Below are 21,304 nucleotides of genomic sequence, written 5' to 3'. Positions count from 1 at the left end.
GCAGCCCGAAGTTTACACCCCTGTGCCGCTGCCAAAGCCGAAAGCCTTTTTCTTCAGCCGCCGATTCCCCCCACCCCCTTTTTTGTTTTTGTTTTTGTTTTGCACAGGGGTGGGGTAGGGCGTGTTGTGTGTTGGGGGTGGGGTGGGGTGGGAGGTAGGTTTTTGACTTTTAAATTTTGTATATTTTTCTTTTATTTATTTATTTTTTTAAAAAGCTGGAAGAGGATGCACAGGGGGTGAAACTGAAAAAAGAAAATTTTTTTGGTTGGCTTTTGTTTACCTGGCGTGTGTGGTAATCGACTCGCTCCCTCTCTCTGCTTGCTATCCCTGACCTTTCTTTTTGCTCCTTTAAAAAAAATATTAATTTCCCCCTTCTGTGCAGTGGAGCATGGGGGGGAGGGGGAAGGGTTTGAGAATCCACCCAAGCCCGGCCCCTAGTCCCCAGAACACCAATAATAACCCCCTTTAAAACATTTACCTTCCTCCCCTGCTCCTCCCCCGCCCCCTCCCCCCACCCGCCCCCAACTCACAACTCTGTTGAGTCCAGAAGCTCAGAATCGGGCGTTGGGCTTTGCCGGGTGCTTCAGATCAATGGTAATTATTTATTTTTTTCCAGTTTTATTTTTGTAAACAGAAATCAATTATTATTTAAACTTCAAACAAGCAAACAAGCAAAAAAGAAAAAGAAAAAAAGGAAAAAAAAACCAAAAAACAAAAAGCGAGAGCCCGGCCCTCTGTCACCTGACTGAGTGGGAAAGAGGGTGAAGGGGTCAGTGGGGACGGGGCACAGGATGCCCCCGTAGCTTTTAACCCTACAGTGGCTGAGACCACCACCTTATTTGTGCTAACAAGAAGCGTTTTGTTCCTTATGACTGTGGTTAACATTAGTATTGGTGTCGATAACAAAGCTGAAATCACATATTTAGGATTTAGATCTGATTTAAAAAATGCTGGGGTGGATGTTCCAATCGGAGCAGAAGAGAGAATGAAAACAGCCTGGGGAGGGGGAAGCCAAATCCGTTTCCTGGCTCGCTGACTCGCGGATGTCATGTTCGCTCTTCTGGGGGTGGCCAAAAACCTGCCGGTGTCGGGGCGTGAAGCGGCCCTCGCCTGCCCCGCGTGTGCGTCCACGGGCATTCGTGCAGACTGGACTCCGTGCCGGGGCGAGCTGACACGAGTTCGAGGCTGCATAGGACATGGAGATGTCATGGGCGCGACAGAGCCTGGCGGGGATACCAGCAGCGTGTGTGTGTGTGGACGGCAACGTTGTCTGTGCGCGCGTGTGTGTGAGTGAGTGAGGGAGAGAGAGAGAGAGAATAGGTGTGTGTTCAGGCTCTGGGTGTCTCTGTCTGGCTGCTGAGGCTGAGATGGGAGCGAGCGGCAGGCTAGGCTGGTGGCGGCTCCAGACCACACTTTCCTAGAACAATTGCAAGAGAAAATTGTCGTTGGGGGGGGGGAGGAGGAGGAGGAGGAGAAGGCGAAGGCGATTTTCCTTGTGCCCCCTTTCTAACGCTTCTTTTCTCCTTTTCTCTTTCCCCCCTCACCCCGTCTTCCCCTCCTCCCGTCTCCCCTCGCCCCGCATGCTCCCGGCTTGCCGCCTGCAGGATGAGTTCCACCCGTTCATCGAGGCGCTGCTGCCTCACGTCCGCGCCTTCTCCTACACCTGGTTCAACCTGCAGGCGCGGAAGCGCAAGTACTTCAAGAAGCACGAGAAGCGGATGTCGAAGGACGAGGAGCGGGCGGTGAAGGACGAGCTGCTGGGCGAGAAGCCCGAGATCAAGCAGAAGTGGGCATCCCGGCTGCTGGCCAAGCTGCGCAAAGACATCCGGCCCGAGTTCCGGGAGGACTTTGTGCTGACCATCACCGGCAAGAAGCCCCCCTGCTGTGTGCTCTCCAACCCCGACCAGAAGGGCAAGATCCGGCGGATTGACTGCCTTCGCCAGGCCGACAAGGTGTGGAGGCTGGACCTGGTCATGGTGATTTTGTTTAAGGGGATCCCCCTGGAAAGTACTGACGGGGAGCGGCTCTACAAGTCGCCGCAGTGCTCGAACCCCGGCCTGTGCGTGCAGCCGCATCACATTGGAGTCACAATCAAAGAACTGGATCTTTATCTGGCTTACTTTGTCCACACTCCGGGTAGGTTGCTCTCCATCCCCCCTTCTCCCTCCGCCCCATTTTATTTTACTTGCTGGCATTTGTTCTGTTTATTGTACCTCTTCCTTCCAAGGGATCCTTGCGTGTACACACCAGGGGCCTAACTGGTGCACCCATTCTACTGAGGCCTGCAGCTCCTTTGATGTTCCCCTTTCCCTTCCGTTTCCCTCCACTTGCTCCATTCTTCCTCCTTTGCTCATTTGCCATGTTACCGATTTGATTTTCCTGCTTCTCCATCTTTGGAGGACTCAAAGACGCTGCAGGTCCTAGGACTGGGGCCAGGACACCCAGGAATTACCCGCGATGGTGAGAGTTTGTGAGGAACACCACCACCATCACCAAAAAAAAAAAAAAAAAAACCTCTCCTTGCTCTGATTTTAAATGAGTCAGAAAAAGTATTGGGGGGCAGGTACCGGCTTTCCTGCAGCTTCCCCTCAAGTCCTGGGGAAAAGCCAGATTTGGCACAAGCGGGGTGGGCAGTGGTTCGATGGAGAGAGGGGCGTGTAAAACCCTGGGATCTGAAACAGAATGAATAGAAAAGAGGAAAGAAGGCAGAGGCGAGCAGATTCTGGGGCCCAGATGCCCAGGCGGGAGCTGTTTTGGCTGGGATTTGGCTGACAGAGAGGAGAAAAGTCATTCGATTTCATAGAGAGTGAAAATGAGCAGAGCTCCCTTGCGCTCTTCCCCTTTACCGCCCCTTCCCCTGAGGGTCTCAGCTGAGGTAGTGAGACCCCCTCCCCCCAGTGGATGCCCCAAGCCCCAACACCTCTGCTGGGGGTGGTGGGGAGCAGGCATTGCTGTGGAAGAGGTCTTAAAGAAACAATCAAAACTCTGTAAAATCTCCTTTTCCATTTGTGCTCTCTCTCCTCTTTGCTTTTCCAATTTCACCCTGCATTTTGGGTTGTGGTGGTTCAGTTCTCCTCTGTTCCTTTTTTTTTTTCCCCTCCCTACCCTTTCCCTTTTTATAATTTCTTTCCGCTTTTGTTTTCTTACAAATTGAAACAGAGATGGCTGGTTAATTTTTAGCCTCCACTCAGCTACGCCCAATTTACTGCCGCCTTTGAAACCTAAACGGGCGGCACTCTGTGATTAAGCAAGGCAGAAGTGTGTTTACATTATGCCCAACCAACTTGTAATGAGAGGGCTACCAAACCTTTCTCTTTCTGTGTTTTTTTTCCTTTCCACCATTCCAACGTTTCCCCCTCCTTTTCCCCCCTTCTTTCTCTCTTGATGCGAATGTAAGAGAATGTGGCTTAACTTCAACTCTAGTGAATGTTCTTTCCCCCCGCAAATATGTATGTGTGTGTGTGTCTGTGTGTGTGTGTGTGTGTATCTTCCTTCCTGTTCATTCACAAAAAAGAAAAGCAACTCACTTTTCTGCTGTGGTTACCCCCTTGCCTGTTTGGGATGCTGGGAGGAGAGAGATGACTTAATCCAAAAAGGAAATTTTGGGGCACTTTCAGTATTGCGTCAGGATTGAGGACTCGACTTGGATTAGCACTGAGAGTTTATATATTGGGAAACTCAGGAGGAGGAAAAGGTGATATTTTAGGCCTCTCTTCTTGCTCATTCTCTCTTCTGAGAAGTGGCTTTGGTGGTTGGATGGAGGCAATGGACACCACCCCTCTCCCGCCTCCCCCATTGTATTTCCCTCTGTGGATCTTTCTAGGCCCATACCTGGCCCTGTGTGACTGTCATAGCCCCCTCACAAAGAATGACCAACTGCTGGTCCTCTTCCTTGTTCATCTTTTTTCTTTCTGGAAAGGAGACCAAAGCAAAAATTTAAGTTATTCCCTGCTTCTCTGTCTGTGCAGCAAATCAGAATGGGAGGTAGTGGTATTGGAAGTGGATTGGGGCAGACTTGAAGACTTGAGCTTGTGTCTGTCAGATAGCTCCTCTCAGAGGGGCTTCTGTGCCTTCCAGTTTTGGACCTAGGGCCCCTGAGTTGAAACCAATATCCATCTTCCTCCTAAGCCAGCTTCCTCAACCTTGCTCTGTAGCTGGATCCTGTAGCTGAGCTGTTTCCCTGACTTCTTTTATTTTAGGTTCGTACTTTTTACCGCTGCTAGCAGGGGGCCAAGGTAGGGTGAAGTATGTGTGATGGAGACCGTTTCCTGACCAGCCAGCTGGCTCCTGGACTGACCAGGCAGGTGTAAGGAGAAGGGTGGCACCCCTACTTGCCCGCTAGACATAATGAGAAGATTTTCCCAGGAATATGAGTAAATCCATGCCCATCACATGTAGTCTTGGCCCCCTCTGTCTCAGCTGAGGCTGAGTTCCTTGACAAAAGCTGAGTGGGGAAATGAGGATATTTTTCTTATAATTTGTCAACAGTTCAGGTCCCTGGACTCCAGATAGTTTCCAGGAAGGTGGGAATTTTGTTGATGAAATTGCTTTAACTCAAGAGCACCTTTCTGAGGGAGTGGGGTAAGTGGATATGGTGTGGCCTACCCATGGGCCTTGGGTAGATAGCTTAAGATTGCATGGAGTGGTGGGCATGGCTTTCTCTCCAAACCACTACAGTTTACTCGCAAATGTCTTCTGGCTGAGCCCCCAAACAGTGCCAGTCCAATAGTACAAGCTTCCTCTTCCATGTCCATGCAAAGATCTGCTCAGTAGGGTGCCACTTGTTCCTTCCTTCCAGTATAAACCAGGGTTGGTGGCTGGGGCAGCAAGGGCTCAGACAAGCGTTACTTTAGAGTCTAAAAGAAATGCTGTCCTTCCCTTCCAATGGGCTGAAGAGCCTGATCTGGGCTGAACTGGTGTGCCAGGTTTGGTGACAAGCAGACTTGTGATGGTAAGCCTGGGGGTGTGGCTTCCCCTGCAGGCGCCATTGTCATCCGTCATCCTTGGCCCTTGTGGGCCCTTGTTTTGTCTCACATGAAGCTTTAAGAAGTGGCATGGTTGAGAGGGACTAAAGGACGAGTGTATGTGACGTCAAGAGCCCCGCTCCCAGAACGCGGGGTCCTAAAAGTCCACTCAGCGTGTTTTGCACCCTTCATGAGGGTGGCCTTCCTGCTGGGTACCTTTCCCATTCAGGAGGGGATGTTGAAGCAGAACCGGGTCCGGGAGCACTGCCATGGGAGGGAGGCTGTACATTTTTGACGTTGTCCTTCCATCCGAAGGGGGTGTCCCAGGGCAGTGGCTGGAGACAGGGGAGAACCTGGGGCCAGGCGGAAGGATGCTTGTGTAAGGAAGGGTGGCTGAACTGGTCTGGAAGCATGGCTATACTCTCCCCAAAGCTTCTGCAAGGATCTGAAGGTAAACGGGCATCTTCAGACCATCCTTAATCTAGGCCTCCATCCTAGAAAAGAAAAAAAAAAAAATCTGAAAGTAATAAAATGCTTTACTGAATGAAAATGTCAGCTTCTCCCCATCAGACCCCTCCAACAGGCCCACAGTGGAGGCCCATTAAGTCCAGGTGTTCAGGGGGTGGCTCTTTTCTTTATCTCTGCTTTTTCACTACAGAGAAATTTACAGATAGAAGGAACCCCCATCACCAGTGCCAACTTATGGTTAGTTGCGATCCAGCCACAGCCCCTGATGCCCACCTACTCTGGGTTGTTTAGAAGAAAATCCAGGCCTTCTAGCTTCCCCTGTGTTAATATTTCTGCACATGTTTCTAAAGATAAAGTTTCTTGAAAAATGGAAACATAGTATCACTATCATGCTGAAATGGTTTCTTTAGCTGGGCAGTGTTCACATTTCCCTAAGAGTCTCCGAATTTTGTTTGTGTAGGTCAAGATTCTGATCAGGTTCACGCACTAAAGTGGGTTGCTCCGTCTTGGAAGTCTCATAACCTCTAGGTCATCCTCCCCTTCTTCCTCCTTCCTCATATTGGTTTCTTTCCTGGCAGTTTTTGGGTTGTTGTTGTGGAAGGGACCTGATGGTTTCTCCTGTAGAGTTTCCCTGTCTAGACTCGGCAGGCTGTGTTCCCCTGCGTTGGTCAATGTGCTGCTCCGAAAGGCACTTCTGCCTCCCTCCTTGCCTCCAGGTCTGGGGACAACTGGGCCTTACCTGTCGCAGGAAACGGATTAGCACCCGAGGATCTGTCCAAGTGAATTTTCTCAAGTGCAGAGTTGCCCTTCTCAGTATAAGAGCTCCCTGGTTTTCACTGTCTGCTTCAGAGCTTGGGGCTTTTCAGTGACCGCCGGTTCTCTGGTCCAAGAGAGGGCTTCCTCGGCAGCAGAGGGCACTGGCCCGCCATGTCAGCCCTGCCAAGATGTGGTCGGTGCCAGTGGTGTCCCCCAGGCTTCTGCCGGATGCCTGGCCCCATCTGGTGGCTCTGGTGCAAGTGCATGGGAGTGGCCAAGGGCACACCAGCTGCCCTCTCCGGAGGCCTTGCTCCTCCTGAGGCCCCAGTGCCTCTTCACCCATGTCTCTTGTTTCCAGGCCCAGAAAGGCCGCTGGTCTGTTTTTGAGGCAGCACCATCTGGTGCCAGGGCTGTTGAAGACTGTGGAGCCCAGTTACCAGATTCCTAAAACCAGCAAGATACACCTGTGTAGGGTTAGGTGCCTTTGAGAGTGTCCCAGAAGAGATGTCCCTGTGGCTCGAGGATCAGCTTCCATCATTGTAAAAGTCTGCTGTTCAGCTAATTCAGAGGCTGGTGAAAGGGACTGAACCAGCCAACATGTAAAGGTACTGGCACATGGCAGGCAAGCAGCGGATGACGGCTGCTGCGATTCTGATGTTACAGCTCCCTGAGCCCTAGGACACCTCCCTGTCACCTTTACTTGTTGGTTTTATTTCTGCCTTAAGGGTCGAACGAGGTGAAAGCTTACTCTTCTGTAACACAGAAGTGTTTCAAGTGCTGGAGACAGGGCTCACAGTTCCTCTCCACCCCTTTTCCCAAGAAGTGGTCGCTTCTCCAGGGCAAACACTGCCAGTCTCTCACGCCTCCCACATTTGATACACCTCGTTGCGCACTTGCCGTTTTGGCCATCACCCCCTGGAGGCCCTCTTAAACTGGAGCATTCTGTACCGGACATGGAAACTCCCAGTTCGAGCAGATCCCAAGGTAGCCACACGATTTGCTAGGCCTTCCAGCTACATATTTTGCAGGGCCCAGTGCAAAATGAAAATGAGGGATTCCTGGTTCAAAATGATTAGGCGCTACAAAGAGATGATAGTTAGATCATTAAACCAAGCATGGGGTCTGCGTGACGGCCTAGGCTGCATACCTGAGAAGCCTGCCCAGGCCACCTTCACTCTGTTACTGTGACACGGGGTCCCTGGATCTGGGTGGTGTGAAGGCGTAATACAGTTCAGGCTGACTTCCGAGGGGGTGACCCCAAAGAAGAGATCCAAGATGCCCAGACCCCCCTGGAGTGGTTTCATTCTAGGACTCTGTTAACCATCTGCTCTTAACCCCTTTTGTCCATAGCGTGTCCCTCCAGCCAGTCAGGGGTCCCCGCTGGCTGTGATGTGCAGGCGGTCCTGGTGGAGTGCTCACTGTCATGGCTGAGTTGGAAGCTGTAGCTCAAGGGGGAAAAAAAGAACTACCTTTGTCTGAGTTTGAGCTGGCAGAGTTCGGCCCATGAATAAGCCAGAGGGGACCTGGGAGCCCAAGCATGGTGACCAGCTGTGCTCCACCGCCCACCCAGAGGAAACGGGGCCGCTCTGTAGCAGGAGGGCTGGGGGCCAGACGTGTGGAAGGACTTCCTGAGGCTTCGGCTTACTTTCTGGCACTGCAGCAAGATGGTTGAATTTTCTTTATTCATGAAATACATGTGCACTTGGTGAACCTATGCAATGAGAGACTCTTGCATGCGGTCTGCAAGGTTTGAGCAAAGGTCCCCTGATAATTTCTAGAAGGCACCAACCTATAGATGTGAACAGTGATCCATGCCAGAGGCGAGGGGAGACCCCTCAGGGCTTCACAGGACAGCTCCAGGTGGGCTGTGAAGGGGGAGGCAGGGCCCATCTCAGCACCTTCTAGAGTTGTAGGGACCTGGGATGCTGAGGAAGGTAGGCCAAAGGGGTAGAAGGTTGTGCCCTGGTCCCCCTCTGTCCTGGCGTCCTGCAGCCGCTGAGCAGAGAAGGTACAGCTAAACGGCCCCCTTTCTGTCCTGGGAAGAAGGTGTCTCCCTCCCCACCCCTCTTTCTCTTTGCCCCGTCAGTCCCACCCCCACCCCACCCCCTGTCTCAGGAGCTGCCACGCTTCAGTTATTTTATCCTTCAGTGTCCGATTCAGAAGTCCTTTCAAAGGCCCCAGCAGTGTCAGCGCGGTGCTCGCACAAAAGACCTCTTTGATTTCTTGTTTGTTTTCATTTGCCAGTGGAGGGGGAGGGGGCAGGAGAGAAAGAGCTTCTGGGTTTTAAAATTTTTATTTGGGTTGCTTCATTCTCAGAGGAGTTGGCTCCCAGGAACTCTTTTCTGAGTGAGGGGCTCAGAGGCGGGAGGTAGCCTTCTGGGGAGAAGCCTGGGACGGGGTGTGGGCACTGCCTCCCGAAGCAAGGGGGGTTAGGATACAGTCTCCAGTTCACCTTCACATGTTCTGTGTTAGGCCTGAAGGTGGGAAGGATCAGCTAGGAGCCCTGCTGCTTGTGTAAGGAAAGGTCGGAAGTGCCTGGCATGGAAGGACATTCCCCCTGTGAGCCGCATCCCCAGCAGCTGTAGGATTTGAAAGGTCCTGAACCTTGACTTTGCCGTTTTCCCTTTATCATCCCCGATTCTGCCGAGGCCTTCTTGGTTGGATGGATGGGAAAGGGTTGGGGGCGGGGGGTCCTTTTAACATGTAGACTCCTTGGAAACTCTTAGCACTCTGGAATACAGGCAGGGGCTCCCCACTCTCCATCTGGGAACTGGGAGGCTGAGAGGTCTGCCCTCCAGCCGGGCATCCTGCCGGCAGTGGTACACAGGCCCAGGAGAAGCCCCTGTCCTCCCAGGCTCACATGTTTACCCCACGCCTCTTGTCTCCACATGATGACTGGCCTCTGAGATGGTGCGGCATGGGTACCCCTTCCAGAGGCTCCAGCCCATGGCTCACAGAGGGCAGGCTGGTGCTGGCTGATGAGAAGGGAACTGAGGCTGAAAGGAGAGGGGGGACCACCAGTGCCCGTGGTTTGGGACCACAGACGTGGTGATCAGCACCTATGCAGGTGCATGACCTTAAGCTCATGTGGGCACACCTGATGTGCCAGTGAGAAGGGGTGCAGCTTGTGGTCGCTGTGTCTGTGTGGAGCCTGGTTGCCGGGGCTGGGGAAGAGAGAGCCGGAAAGCAAGGCTTGGGCAGGTGGTCACGGGCGTCAGCAACAGGGAAGTGTGCCCACTGGGTGAGGGGGGCTCCGCAGGCCTGCTTGGCAGACGGAAGGAGGAGGCTGGGGGGCTGAGAGATAGATAAATATAGCTGATGGCATTTCTCATGATAGGTTTTTCTTGGCACTGAGGGCACCGTGGCAAACAGTACGACAAACGCCTGGCCCTGCAGGCCGCCGTCGCCATTTTAAGCATGTTTGAGCCGAAGAGTTGTTGGCATTAGAAAAGGGTCCCAGCAGGCACAGGGGTGGCGGCAGGGGGGTTTGGCTGGACTGGGCTTCACCCCCTCCCCACCCGGGTACCTGGGTTCCTTACGTTGTTTGTACGCATGTCTAATATCTGATTTGGGGAGGTTTAAGAAAATATTCCAGGGTTGCCCTTTGTGGGCCTGTCTTCCAAGTGCCTTGTGCCCGCCCCCAGCAGCCACCGTGGCTGGCTGGCTCTCAGTGGTGGGGGGTGTTCTGACTCTTTTCCTCACTTTGATGTCTTAATGACGACTTGGCATGCCACTGCGCCAGGGTCAGGGCCGTTTTTTTTTTTTTTACTGGAGCATAGTTGATTTACAATATTGTGTTAGTTTCAGGTATATAGTAAAGCGTGTCAGTTATGCTTACATAAATATCCACCCTTTTTAGCTTCTTTTTTCCATATAGATGAATACAGAGTATTGAGAAGAGATGTCTGTGCGTCGCTTGTTATTAGTTTGGAGGACATCCGATAACTTAAGGGACACTCCTTTGTCCAGGTGCCCTGTTGGTGGAGGAGAGGGCACACCTGTGGTCTCCATGCTCTGCTTTAATTCCATTTTCCCACTGAAGGTCCTTTATGGTCGAGGCACCGTGTTGAGTCCTGTTCGCATGTTAACCACCCAAATTCTTAACATCGATTCTGGTTTTAAGCCCGCGTACCCAGTGGTGAGCATGTGTACTCAGGTGACACACACAGGGGTCTTTGTGTGTAGTGAGGAACTGGGGAACCAGACTCAAGGACCTGGGAGGCTTCCTGGAAGGTGACCTGCTTGAACTTCACCTTGAAAGACAGTGAGGAATTAGCTCGTTTTTGTCAGCTGGCTGAGCCTTTTCAGCTTGTCTGGGGCCGATTGCATCCTCACAATGGTTGAGTGATATAGGCAGGGCAGGTATCATTATCCCCACCGTACAGAGAAGGGAACCCGGTACGGCAATGTCAGGGCGCTTGGGCTGCACAGTGTCCTGCAGAAGGACCCAGGTTTCTGGTCAGCGAGCACCCTGGCTCCCCTCTGTGGGCTTCGCCGCTCCTTGAACATCATGGGGATCGCTGGCCTGGGTGAGGTCTCAGAGGAGAAAGCTGCGCAGGCCCCCATGGTCTCCCTTGCTCTCCAGGAGCTGAGACGGAGGGGCTGGAGCCCAGCCTGTGGCTCAGCTCAAGGGCTCCCCCAGCTGCTGAGCACATAGGGTGGAAACAGACCGCGGGGACCTGGCCCGTCCTTGACAGTGGCCTCCGCTCCTGCCAGTCAGCCCCCTGCCCCTGAGCTGAGAGGCCGCACGCTAGCACAGACCAGGCGGGGAGGCTGGCTGCACACCCCCATCGTGCTCCGGCCAGCTCGGCTTCTTGGCACCCCGTCCTGGGGACGGTAGACTGTGCAGGAGGTGCAGGTGTGCGGCCGGGCAGGCTTGGCTGGATCTTGGGAATCCCTGATCCTTGCTCGGTCACGCCCTTTTTCCTGGGAGTCTGCTTGGAATTGCAGTTTGAAATAAAAGTGAATATAATTATCCTAATTAACCAGATGATTGCTGGAAGTTTTGCAATAATCTGTTCTTCATTGCCTTTTATGCTGCTGAATTCACGTAGACTCTCCCTCTTACCCTTTTTTGAAAGTTTGAAAACTTCAGGGTTCTGTATATAAAAACTCTTCCAACATGTTGAAGGGGGTTGGGTGTGAGAGAGGATAGCTCACTGCTGAAGATTTTCCTGTTTCCCTGGCGAAGAAGACAGAGACTTCACCTCTTAACCATTGAAATCAGGTTCGTAGAGCAGGGTTTCCCAATCACGATGCTGTTGACTTCGGGGCCGGATCCTCCTGTGTCATGGAGACAGTCCTGTGCATCATAGAGGGGTTATCAACATCTCTGGCCTTGACCCACTAGACACACCCCTCGCCCCATGTGCGACAACCGAAATACATGCTTGCCAAGTCGTTTCAGTCCTGTCTGACTCTTTGCGACCTTATGGGCCGTAGCCCGCCAGGCTCCTCCATCCATGGGATTCTCCAGGCAAGAATACTGGAGTGGGTTGCCGTACCCTCCTCCAGGAGATCTTCCAGACCCAGGGACTGAACCCACGTCTCTTGCATTGGCATGCGGGCACTTTACCACTGGTGCCATCTGGGAAGTCCGACAACCGAAACACTTTCATACGTTTCCAAGTATTCCTGAGGGCAGAGTTGCCCCAGCTGAGACCCTCTGGCCTATGAGAAATGGAGAGATTCAGAGAAAACATTCCCCAGATTCACCTCTTGCCTCTCTTCCAGTTTAGGACCCATTTATGTTTTCTCGAGTGGCGGCAGAACCTCTGAGCCCTGGCTGTTCCCCTCCTGTCCTGTTCCATTTGCCCCTTTCTGGGCAGAAAGACCCTGGACTAAAACCACGCGGGGGCTCCTCTCCCCTTGGGAACCACGAGTGCCGCTCTGAGTCTCCTGCTGAACGTCCCTTCTGACGTTTTGCATCGCAGTCTGTCTGGTGCCCGGGCTGCTGTTCTGGGGACGGGAACCGGGATGTGTGGCTCAGCTGACCCGGGCCTGAGGGGAGAGCCAGTGACCACATCAGGCCCACCCCAGAGCCCAGAGAGCGGCGTTTTGTTTCTGCAGCATGGGATGGGGAGACTGGAAGGGTCGCCTGCGCCTTGGCACTACTCTTTTTAAAAGATGTATTTGATTTTTCTTATTATGGTAGTAAGACACACTCTTTATTAGAACTTCAAACAACAGGGAAATGTAAGGGACAGGCTCTCCAAACCAGTCTCCTGTGCCAGAAAGAAACTGACTTCCCAGATCTGGGTAGGTTCTTCTAGTTTCTCATCAGTTAACTTCTCATCAGACCACTTTTAATACAGAGGTATCTATTTTAAGAGCGGATGATATGTTTGGGCTAATTGAATTGGCTCCATCATGTGTTATTGCGGTCTTAAATTTTCCTGTCCCCTGCGCGTTCCACCCGTGTCCCCCGTCACCCCAGCTGCAGAGTCCCTGTCCTCTTTCCCCTGAGATGACAGTTTCTATTCGCCCTTCCTGGGGGCAGGGTGACCAGCAGAACGTGTGTCGCCACCCGGCCGGCCAGGCTCCTGCTCTGGGGCATTCCTGCCGGTGGTGTAACGCCGAGGGCGACGGTGGCAGTCAGGGCCCCCACAAAGCCTGGCCCCTGCGGGGTGACGAGGGAAGGAGGAGCCACTGAGGAGAGGCCTGCCTGACCATGCCTGGCTTGGCCCCAGTCTTTGCCTCTTTCCAGCTCTTTCCTGGAGGGCCAGGGTGCTCCTCTGCATGGGGCCAGCCCTCTGCCAACTGGCCTGGCGTGCTGGAGGCTTTTCTAGACCCTACAGGCTCCTTCCAGGGGCGACTGTTGCTGGTGTTTTCCTTTCTTGAAATGGAGAGTGAAGTATCTCTCAGCCTTCCAGGAATTACCCCTTCATAATTCTTTGTGTTGGGCTCAAAGATACAGCAGACAGAAGTGTTCTCTGCAGGCCAGGGGCAGGGACAAGACAGGAAGAGGGAGCCTGGATAGAGCTTTGCGGCTGGATCTGACGGCCTTGGGGAGGTTGTGGACGACAGCCGGGAGCAGGGTGACACCTGCTGACTCCTGGACAGGGTGGAGTGTGCGGAGAGACCCAGAGATCCCTGGAGGCGGCCTGCAGGAGGCCTACCGAGTGCAGCCTTGGGGAGTGTGTCCTTATTATGCCTGCAGATTATATCCCCATTAGTGTATAATTATTATGTAATGGGTGTTATTGCATAATAGCAGTTATATAACACGTGGCCCAGAATACGGGGGGGGGGTGGGCATGTAATAAGTGTATATCCTCTGGCTATAAATAGTCACCAGCCCAGCACTGAATCTGTGGTCACACCAGAGCCACCTTATAAATACCCAGCGCTGGGCTATAAATTTCTGAGCCGTGATGTAGGCAGGCGTGATACCTAGCTAGGGAGGGGTGGGAGGGACCTGCAGCCCCACCCCCCACATGACATCATTGTTTCTGTAGTAACAGACGGCTCTCTGGGGGACCAAATGAAGAGAGGCCTTTAAAGGGAGGAGGCAAATGGATAGAAAGCTTTGGGGGCGGGGGGTAGGGGGGATGCTAATCCTGAGGCCTACCAGGTGGGATCCCTGGTGCAATGGACTCTCAGGTGTTCAACCAGTACCAGGGAGAAAATTCCATGCCCTTTTATGTCCTCTCTAGAGGGTCTCGGGTCCCGTCCCTGTGTCTAGCAGCTCATGTGAGACTCAGCTGGGGAGAACAGGGGAGCCAAATGGTCTCTCTCCATCCTCCCGCCCCCTGGGGGGGGGGTCTCTCCACAGCTCTGGGGCCACTTGCTGAAGGGGAGTTGAAATGTGCGCCCACCAGAGCTCTGCACCCCAGTTCTGTCCTTACCAGGGTGGGGCCGTTGCTCCTAGCAGAGGTTTTAGGTCAATTTCGGTCTTAGTAATATAAAAAATATGTGAGCAATTCGGCGCATGTCTCAGAGAGCCTCGTGGAAGTCATGGTCGTGCTCAGATGGTGCTCAGAAAGGAAGAGGAGGCAAGGATGATATTTTGGCCCCAGAAGGATCTGTGGGGTGGGATGTCATTTTTTCAGGTGTATGAGAAGCGGTTTCATACACAGTGATGAAGAGCTGCTGCTTGCATCCCTGAAGATAGAGGAGGAAATGTGTTTTGATGGCAGGTGGAGCGATTGAAGTTAGTTGGGAGGAAGGGTGAGTGACCTACTTGTCCCCATTTGCCCAGGAGTTTCCTGGTTTCAGCGCTGAAAGTCCCTTTTCCCAGGAAAGCCCTTTGTCTCCTGAAAACCAGGATGGTTGGTCATCTGAGAACAGCGGTTTTCCACCAGGGCCGATTTTGCCCCTCAGGAACATTTAGCAACTGCTGTGGACGCTTTTGGTTGTCACAACCAGGGGGGGGTGCTGTTGGCATCTCGTGAGTCAGGACGAGTGCACAGGACAGGCTCTTAACAAGGAACCACCTGGCCCCAAATGTCACCGTAGATCTTCCCCAACCTGCAGTCGGGCTACCTCCTGATAAGCCCGTCATAAATTGAAAATATTGTAAGTCAAAAATGCTTTTAATACACTTAACCTACCGAACATCATAGCTGAGCCTAGCCCACCTTAAACGTGCTCAGGACACTTCCACTAGTTTACAGCTGGGCAAAATCATCAAACACAAGCCTATTTTATAATAAACTGATGAATATCTTTCGTAATTTATGGAATACTATACCATAAAAAAACAGTTTGAAAAACAGGGTGATTATATGGGTTGTTATTATTTTTTAGTCGCTAAGTCCTGTCTGACTCTTTGCCATGGATTTTATATAGCCCACCAGACTCCTCTGTCCGTGGGATTTCCCAGGCAAGAATACTGGAGTGGGTTGCCATTTCCTCCTCTACAGGATCTTCCTGACCCAGGCATCAAAGCCATGTCTCCTTTAACTCCTGCATTGGCTGGCGAGTTCTTTACCACTGGGCCACCTGGGATGCCTGATTACATGGGTACAGAAAGGTTGTAAGTGTAGTGGTTGTTTACCCCCCTGACTGGTTGACTGGGCACTGTGGCTCACTGCCACTGCCCAGAATCACAAGAGTACCAGACTATATTGTACTGCATATCGCTAGCCCAGGAAAATATTAAAATAAATTTTAAAACTTCTTATTTCATATTGGAGTATAGCCAGTTAACCATGTTGTGATAATTTCAGGTGGACAGCAAAGGGACTCAGCCATACCTGTACATGTAAGATCAAAATTTAAAATTTGAAGTATGATTTCTACTGCGTATTGCTTTGCACCACGTAAAGTCAAAACTCGAGTCACACCATCAGAAGTCATGGATTGTCTGTAGTGGTGAGACCAAGCAGCCCTGCCTTGGAGGTGGGTGAGCAGGGCCTGTGTGTCTCTCCTTATGACAGCCCTCCCTCGCCTGTGTTAGCAGAGGCCCCAAACCCTGCTGGGCCTCCCCTCTGAATTTCTTGCAGCTCTATAGTCTGTGTTTCGATTGGTTGTGTGTAGGGTTCTGGAGCTGGGAGACCTTTTGGGGGAATCGCAGAGCTTCTAAGAGGGTCTTTTTGCCTTCTCAAGGCTCTGAGTCCCTTTGCAGTTAAGATGGAGATGGTGCTGAGAGTAAGCCCCACCTGGCAGTATGGATCTTTTGCCTGTTATTAAAAAAAAAATAGTAATGAAAGAATCTTTGAACAGTGATCCCTATTGCCTGTCAAAAAGTTTCCAAGAGGCAAGACATAGTTGCTTCCCACATAGACCTGAGCAGGCCACTGCAGCCTCCAGGCTGTGGGCCCCACCATGAGTGCGCTCGTCCCAGGAAGAGAACTTGTCTCCACAAAAGCCCATTTCCCAGACCCAGCAACCAGGGCCAGCCTGCCACCCAAAGAGACCTCACAAATGGAACAGATGAAGGAGTGTGTGAGGTTTACAGAAATTTGGATTCTAAGCTACCTAATGTCCTTTGGAGCAGATTACATTTTGCACTGCGTACGTGAATTGTACTCACAGGGTATAGCAAACTCTTTCTTTCTCACCTGTGTTTAGTGCCTGTTTAGTTTACTACCTGGAGAAGGCAATGGCACCCCACTCCAGTACTTTGCCTGGAAAATCCCATGGATGGAGGAGCCTGGAAGGCTGCAGTCCATGGGGTTGCTGAGGATCGGACACAACTGAGCAACTTCACTTTCACTTTTCACTTTCATGCGTTGGAGGAGGAAATGGCAACCCACTCCAGTGTTCTTGCCTGGAGAATCCCAGGGACGGGGGAGCCTGGTGGGCTGCCATCTATGGGGTCGCGCAGAGTCGGACACGACTAAAGTGACTTAGCAGCAGCAGCAGCAGTTTACTACCTGGCTGCAGTTTACTAGGTCCCCACTGGCCCTGACCACATGTAAAGCATGGCCAACTAGGTCATCATTTTTGCTGGCCTGGGACGGGGCCTGCAGATGGCGGCCAGGATGGCGGTGCAGTGGTCTGGTCCGTACTGGGTTGGCGGGAGCAGGAGGATCAGCTGCCCCTTGTGTGTGTTGAGCCCAACTTTTGAGTGTGGACTTGGGATTGGGCAGCTAATGAGCACGGGTGGGAAAGCAAGGCCTGTGGGTTTGCAGGCAAGTCTGGCTTGCTGCGCCAAGGGGAGCTCTGTGGGGAGCGGTGCTGGCTTTGAACACAAAGGCCATTGCTCCACAAGAGTAGTAATTCTCGGGACACTGCCAGCCCAAGAGGTATGGCCAAATGAGAGGCCCCTGCCCCAAGGATGGTCCAGAGTTCTCTGACTTATTCATGGGCAGAGTTTCAAATACATGCATTAAAAAAAAAAATTAAACCACACACACACACAGAGTCTGTTGTAGCCATGCTGCTGCCCAGGAGTGTCCCTGGCCGTGTGGGACAGTAACTGAGGATGATGGTCCTGAAGCCACCGTCTAATACTAGATTTTGAAACTTGGAGATTCATTAATATAATTACTCAAATGCCAGCCTGGCTTGGCAGGGCCTCCTGAATTGTGTTTCTCTCCAACCAAGCACTCCGGCTGCAGGGCGCCCCTGGTGAGCCAGAGCCCTGTTCCCGGGCTGTGGATGGTGGTTGCAGGCCTGTGCTGGCTTCCTCAGTGCACCCTCCCTGGGGGGGCCGGGCACTCCCACGGTGCCGAATGCTGCCTTTACGTGGCTTGTCACGAGACAGGCACCTCTGGAGAGTCTTCTGCAGGAGTGAGCAGTCAGCTGGGCGAGGCCTTGTTTGAATGCAAGCTGGATCCAGGTTTGGCTGAGGGCCGGGTTATTTTGCTCCTCTGTGACACTTTGCACTTAATTTTGTAGGTTTCTCTTGCTAGGCTGGAATCTTGGAACTGGGACTATGTTTTATCTGCCTTGGCATCTGGCTGTCACCCAGAGTATAGTTTTATACAACCCCATAAACCCATTTTGAATATTGAATTACCTTCAGATGGGAAGCAGCCGACAGCCCATCCCATCCTTGAGATGATGCAAAGGCATGAAATGGCATAAAAATCAGAGATGGGGCTGATAAAGGACGGGAGTGGGGCCAGGGAGAGTGGTGGTGTGCTTTCTGTGTGGGCATTATGAGGAGAGAATGCAGGCAGGTGAGGAGTGATGGAAGCTTCTGAAAAGCTGGAATGAATGTGGCAGGCAAGTGGGAAGCTGTGGGTTAATGGATTGAAAAGGACTTGGTTTCTCAAAATATGTTTTTTTTCCCTTTTTGAGAATGAGAATGAGGTGTCAGGAAAATGGGGAAGGAGCTGCCCTCTCCCTGGCCCCCTTGTTAGAGGGGCCACTGCTGGGGTGTCATAGGCTCCAGCTTGACCTGTCCCACCCTCACCCCGGCTTTCCCTGTATCTCCGGGGCTAGTCCTGATAGAAGGGGCAAGGCCTGTGTGCCCCCAGCTCACCACCGCTCCCAGCTCCCAGCCTACACGCGAAGCGAAGGGAACTCCTCCCAGGCCAGACCCTCCCCACCCAGCTGGCCACCCTGCAGCACAGGGTGGCAGGGAGCAGCCTCAGGGCATGGAGATTGTTTGCCTTTTGCTCAGGGGTCTCCTCTTACCCCCTCCCCTCTTCCCGGAAGCCCCGGCCTCCAGGCTTCTTGTGCGGCTGTGGGTGCAGACACAGGGCTGGCTCTTCCTGCCCACTCCCTCCTGGGGACCCCTCAGGACCAGGCCTCCTGGGTTGGAGATGGCTGCCGCTCCCCAGCTGGTGCTTTGCTCCCAGCTCTGGTGGCTAGATTTGGTTCTTAACAATGAATTATTAAAGCAACATGAACAGTGCGTGTCTCATGTACTCACACACGCAGAGCCACTTCTCTGAGCCGATTCTGCCATTGCTGCCCCTTCACTGGCTTCAGACCGTAGAGTCAGTTCTGTTGGTTTCTGAGTGAATTCCCAGCTCTCCTCGCTCCACCTTAAGAATCTCCAGTCGGCCGCTTCCTCCCTGGTTGTGAGCCTCTTTTCCTCTGGCCCCCTGTGACTGTCCTTGGCTTTTTCAAAGATTTGCTTTCCCTTCCAAAGGCCCCCTTGTCAGTGGAGGGGTGGCCTGGTGCCCCGTAGTCTCAGGAGTGTGGTTTGCAGGAGTGTTGCAGTGTGGCGGTGGGTTGGGGGTGTCGCCTTCCTTCCTTCCCTGTGTCCTTTGGCCTGGGACACAGGAATGGAAGTTCCTGAGGTGGAGGCCTGCCTGGCTCAAGGAACATGAATGCGGCTGGACCCACAGGGCTGTGCTTTGCTATCACCTCATTACTGTCTGCTATGATTTGGGGGAGAGAGTCAGGTACATACAGCCTCTCATCCATCTACTGTTTTTGAAAAGGCATTTTTCTGGTTATAAGACTAGTGCACATTCCATCATTAAAATACCAAAGAAGCACAAAATCTAAAGGGGTAAATAAAAATTATCAAAATTCTACCTCTTAACCATGAATAGCCTTTTGTTGCATTTTTTTTTATACCTATTCATGCACAACATTGTATTTTTTTTTTTATTTTGGGTTTTAAAATTTTAAAAAGTGGTAGAAACACTTGGGCATGCTCCTTATAAAAATTTAATGCCATTGTGTATTCCAACATATCACAATTTTTCAAAAAATACTCTGTGGTTGTTTAGCATCTCATTATTAGCTGCACTGTCCCTAATTACCAACATTTCTAGTGACTTCTCTTTTGATTTTGGAAATAGGAAATTACCCTTTATTATAAATGTAACGTATGATTATTTTTAAAAATACAGACATGCTTTTTGAGTAACTCATGATGCTTGAGTGTTCCAGAGTTGATGCAGTCCCTCATGTGTGGAGGCCTTTGAGTTGTAAATTCTGCTGGGATGGACATCTGGGCTCACGGAGCACTGTGGCTCTGCTTATGAACTTCAGACAGGCTTCCCAGTGGTTGAATTACCAGGCATAGGGTGGAGACTCTCGTCTATAAGACTTGTCACATATGTTGTGAAATTGCTGTCTGGAAATTTGATGCCCACAGATGGCATGTGAGGGTCCATCTCACCACGTCCCCAGCTGTACCCCGTTCGCACTACCAAGAGCCACAGAAAGACACTGCCGTCATTCGCACACATCACATGAGGGCACGCTTCTCACGCACCCACACTCCCATCCCTGTCACAGGTGTGCGTCGGCTACATCCGCTCACACGTCCCCTGATGGACGCGTGCTGTCGACCAACGAAAGAACTCCTGGACGTCACCCCACACACTCTCGTCCTCCAGCCTGCGTTTCCGTGTGAGTCTGAGGTCCCCTCTTCCAGGCCTCTCTGTGTTAGCACTGCTGGAAGGGGAGGGTTCCTGAGGGCCTCAGCCACGGCGGCGCTGGTTCTCTCAGGCTGGGAGTGGGCAGGGGAGCCCGGGGACTGCTTGGCAGTGAGCAGGTGCTGGCCATGGCGCCTTAATGGCAGCAGCCCCCCAGCGCCACTGCCGAGTCGCAGGCCCGAGGTGGCCGCCAGCATGGCCCCCAAGAGTTCCCGAGGAAGCAGCTGTTGCCCATCCCTGAGGCCAGTGCCACTGTCTGCCACCAGGACCCTGGGACTGTCTGATGAAGTGTGTCCCCCTGTGACTGGAGGGGAGGCTCGGGGATGGTGAGCTCTGCCCTCCAAGCTGTGGACGTTGTCTTCACTTGTGCGCATGCACACAGACACACACACACACCCAGCGCCCTAGAGATGGTGTCCCCCAGGGCCACACAGCCGGGGCACACACAGCAGGCCCCAGGCCAGGGCCATCTCCTCCGCCAGGGTCCCCAGGCATACGCACGCGAGCCCTCCCTGGTCGGGCTTGGTCCCCACTGGCTCTACTCACAGGCTGTGGCGCCTGCGTGCACACATGTGTATTCATTCACTTTGAACCTCCCCACATCACCGTCTACATTTCTTTGGTCCGTCAAGGTGGCAGTGTCTTGGCCTCTGACACCCACCGCTTCTACTCGATGCCCCGTCTTGCCCAGAACTTAACTATCCTTGGGCCCTGTGAAGTGGGAGCTTCGCTAGGACTCCTGAGGCCTGGCGGGAATCCCGTGAATTGCAGCAGAGGAGGGGCTGGTGCAGGACAGAGAGGGGCAGCAGAAGCCTTTCCCCTCCTCCCTGTGGTCGCGGTGCAGGCGTCCAGCTCCCAGAGGGCCCGTAGCCATCCCATCGTGGGTGGGGCTCCTGTGTTCATGAAGCTTGCTTCGTTCCTTACCTCTGTATGTTTGGCGTGTGTGGCCCTGTCAAGTGTCTGTGCGTGTGTGGCCGAGTGTCAGGAGGTGGGTATCTGTGTCCGGGTGTGGGTTGGAGTGTGTGAATAAATGTCACACCCCAAGGATGTGAGAGTAAATGCTGAGGACTATGAAGTTCAAACTGTTGCTCGCATGAGGACACTGAAGCACCTGCCCCCGGTCACCCAGTGAGTCCCCCGGTCACACAGTAAGTCCCCGGTCACCCAGGGGCATGACCAGCCCAGACTGCAGGCCCCGAGCTCCTCAGGTCTGGAGCAAGCGTCTGCGTCGGTGGTGTGCGTCCTTGCTGCGAGGTGTCAGGCCCTACCAGCCCTCTCGGCAGCTGAGCAGCTCCTGTCTGGGGCTCTTTGTGAACCTGCCTTGCTATTAATCTACCTGTTAGTAAAAGAGATTACAATTGCTATAATTACAGGGCGCTGTGG

General features: G+C 52.7%; 1 protein-coding gene across 4 annotated transcripts in view; it reads left to right on the top strand.

The window, feature by feature from the left end:
- The window catches only part of NFIX (nuclear factor I X), a 94,054-nt gene that overhangs the window by 26,212 nt on the left and 46,538 nt on the right, over window positions 1–21,304 (top strand). For all 4 annotated transcript variants that reach the window (XM_052642777.1, XM_052642775.1, XM_052642776.1 and 1 more), the window contains exon 2: window positions 1,605–2,136. In XM_052642777.1, the coding sequence (XP_052498737.1) occupies window positions 1,605–2,136 (532 nt within the window). The remainder of the gene's footprint in view (window positions 1–1,604; window positions 2,137–21,304) is intronic.

This window comes from Budorcas taxicolor, chromosome 7 (genome assembly GCF_023091745.1).
Source record: "Budorcas taxicolor isolate Tak-1 chromosome 7, Takin1.1, whole genome shotgun sequence".
Lineage (NCBI taxonomy): Eukaryota > Metazoa > Chordata > Mammalia > Artiodactyla > Bovidae > Budorcas > Budorcas taxicolor.
Note: the sequence above shows the minus strand (reverse complement) of the source record. Positions and strands in the feature narration are given on the sequence as shown.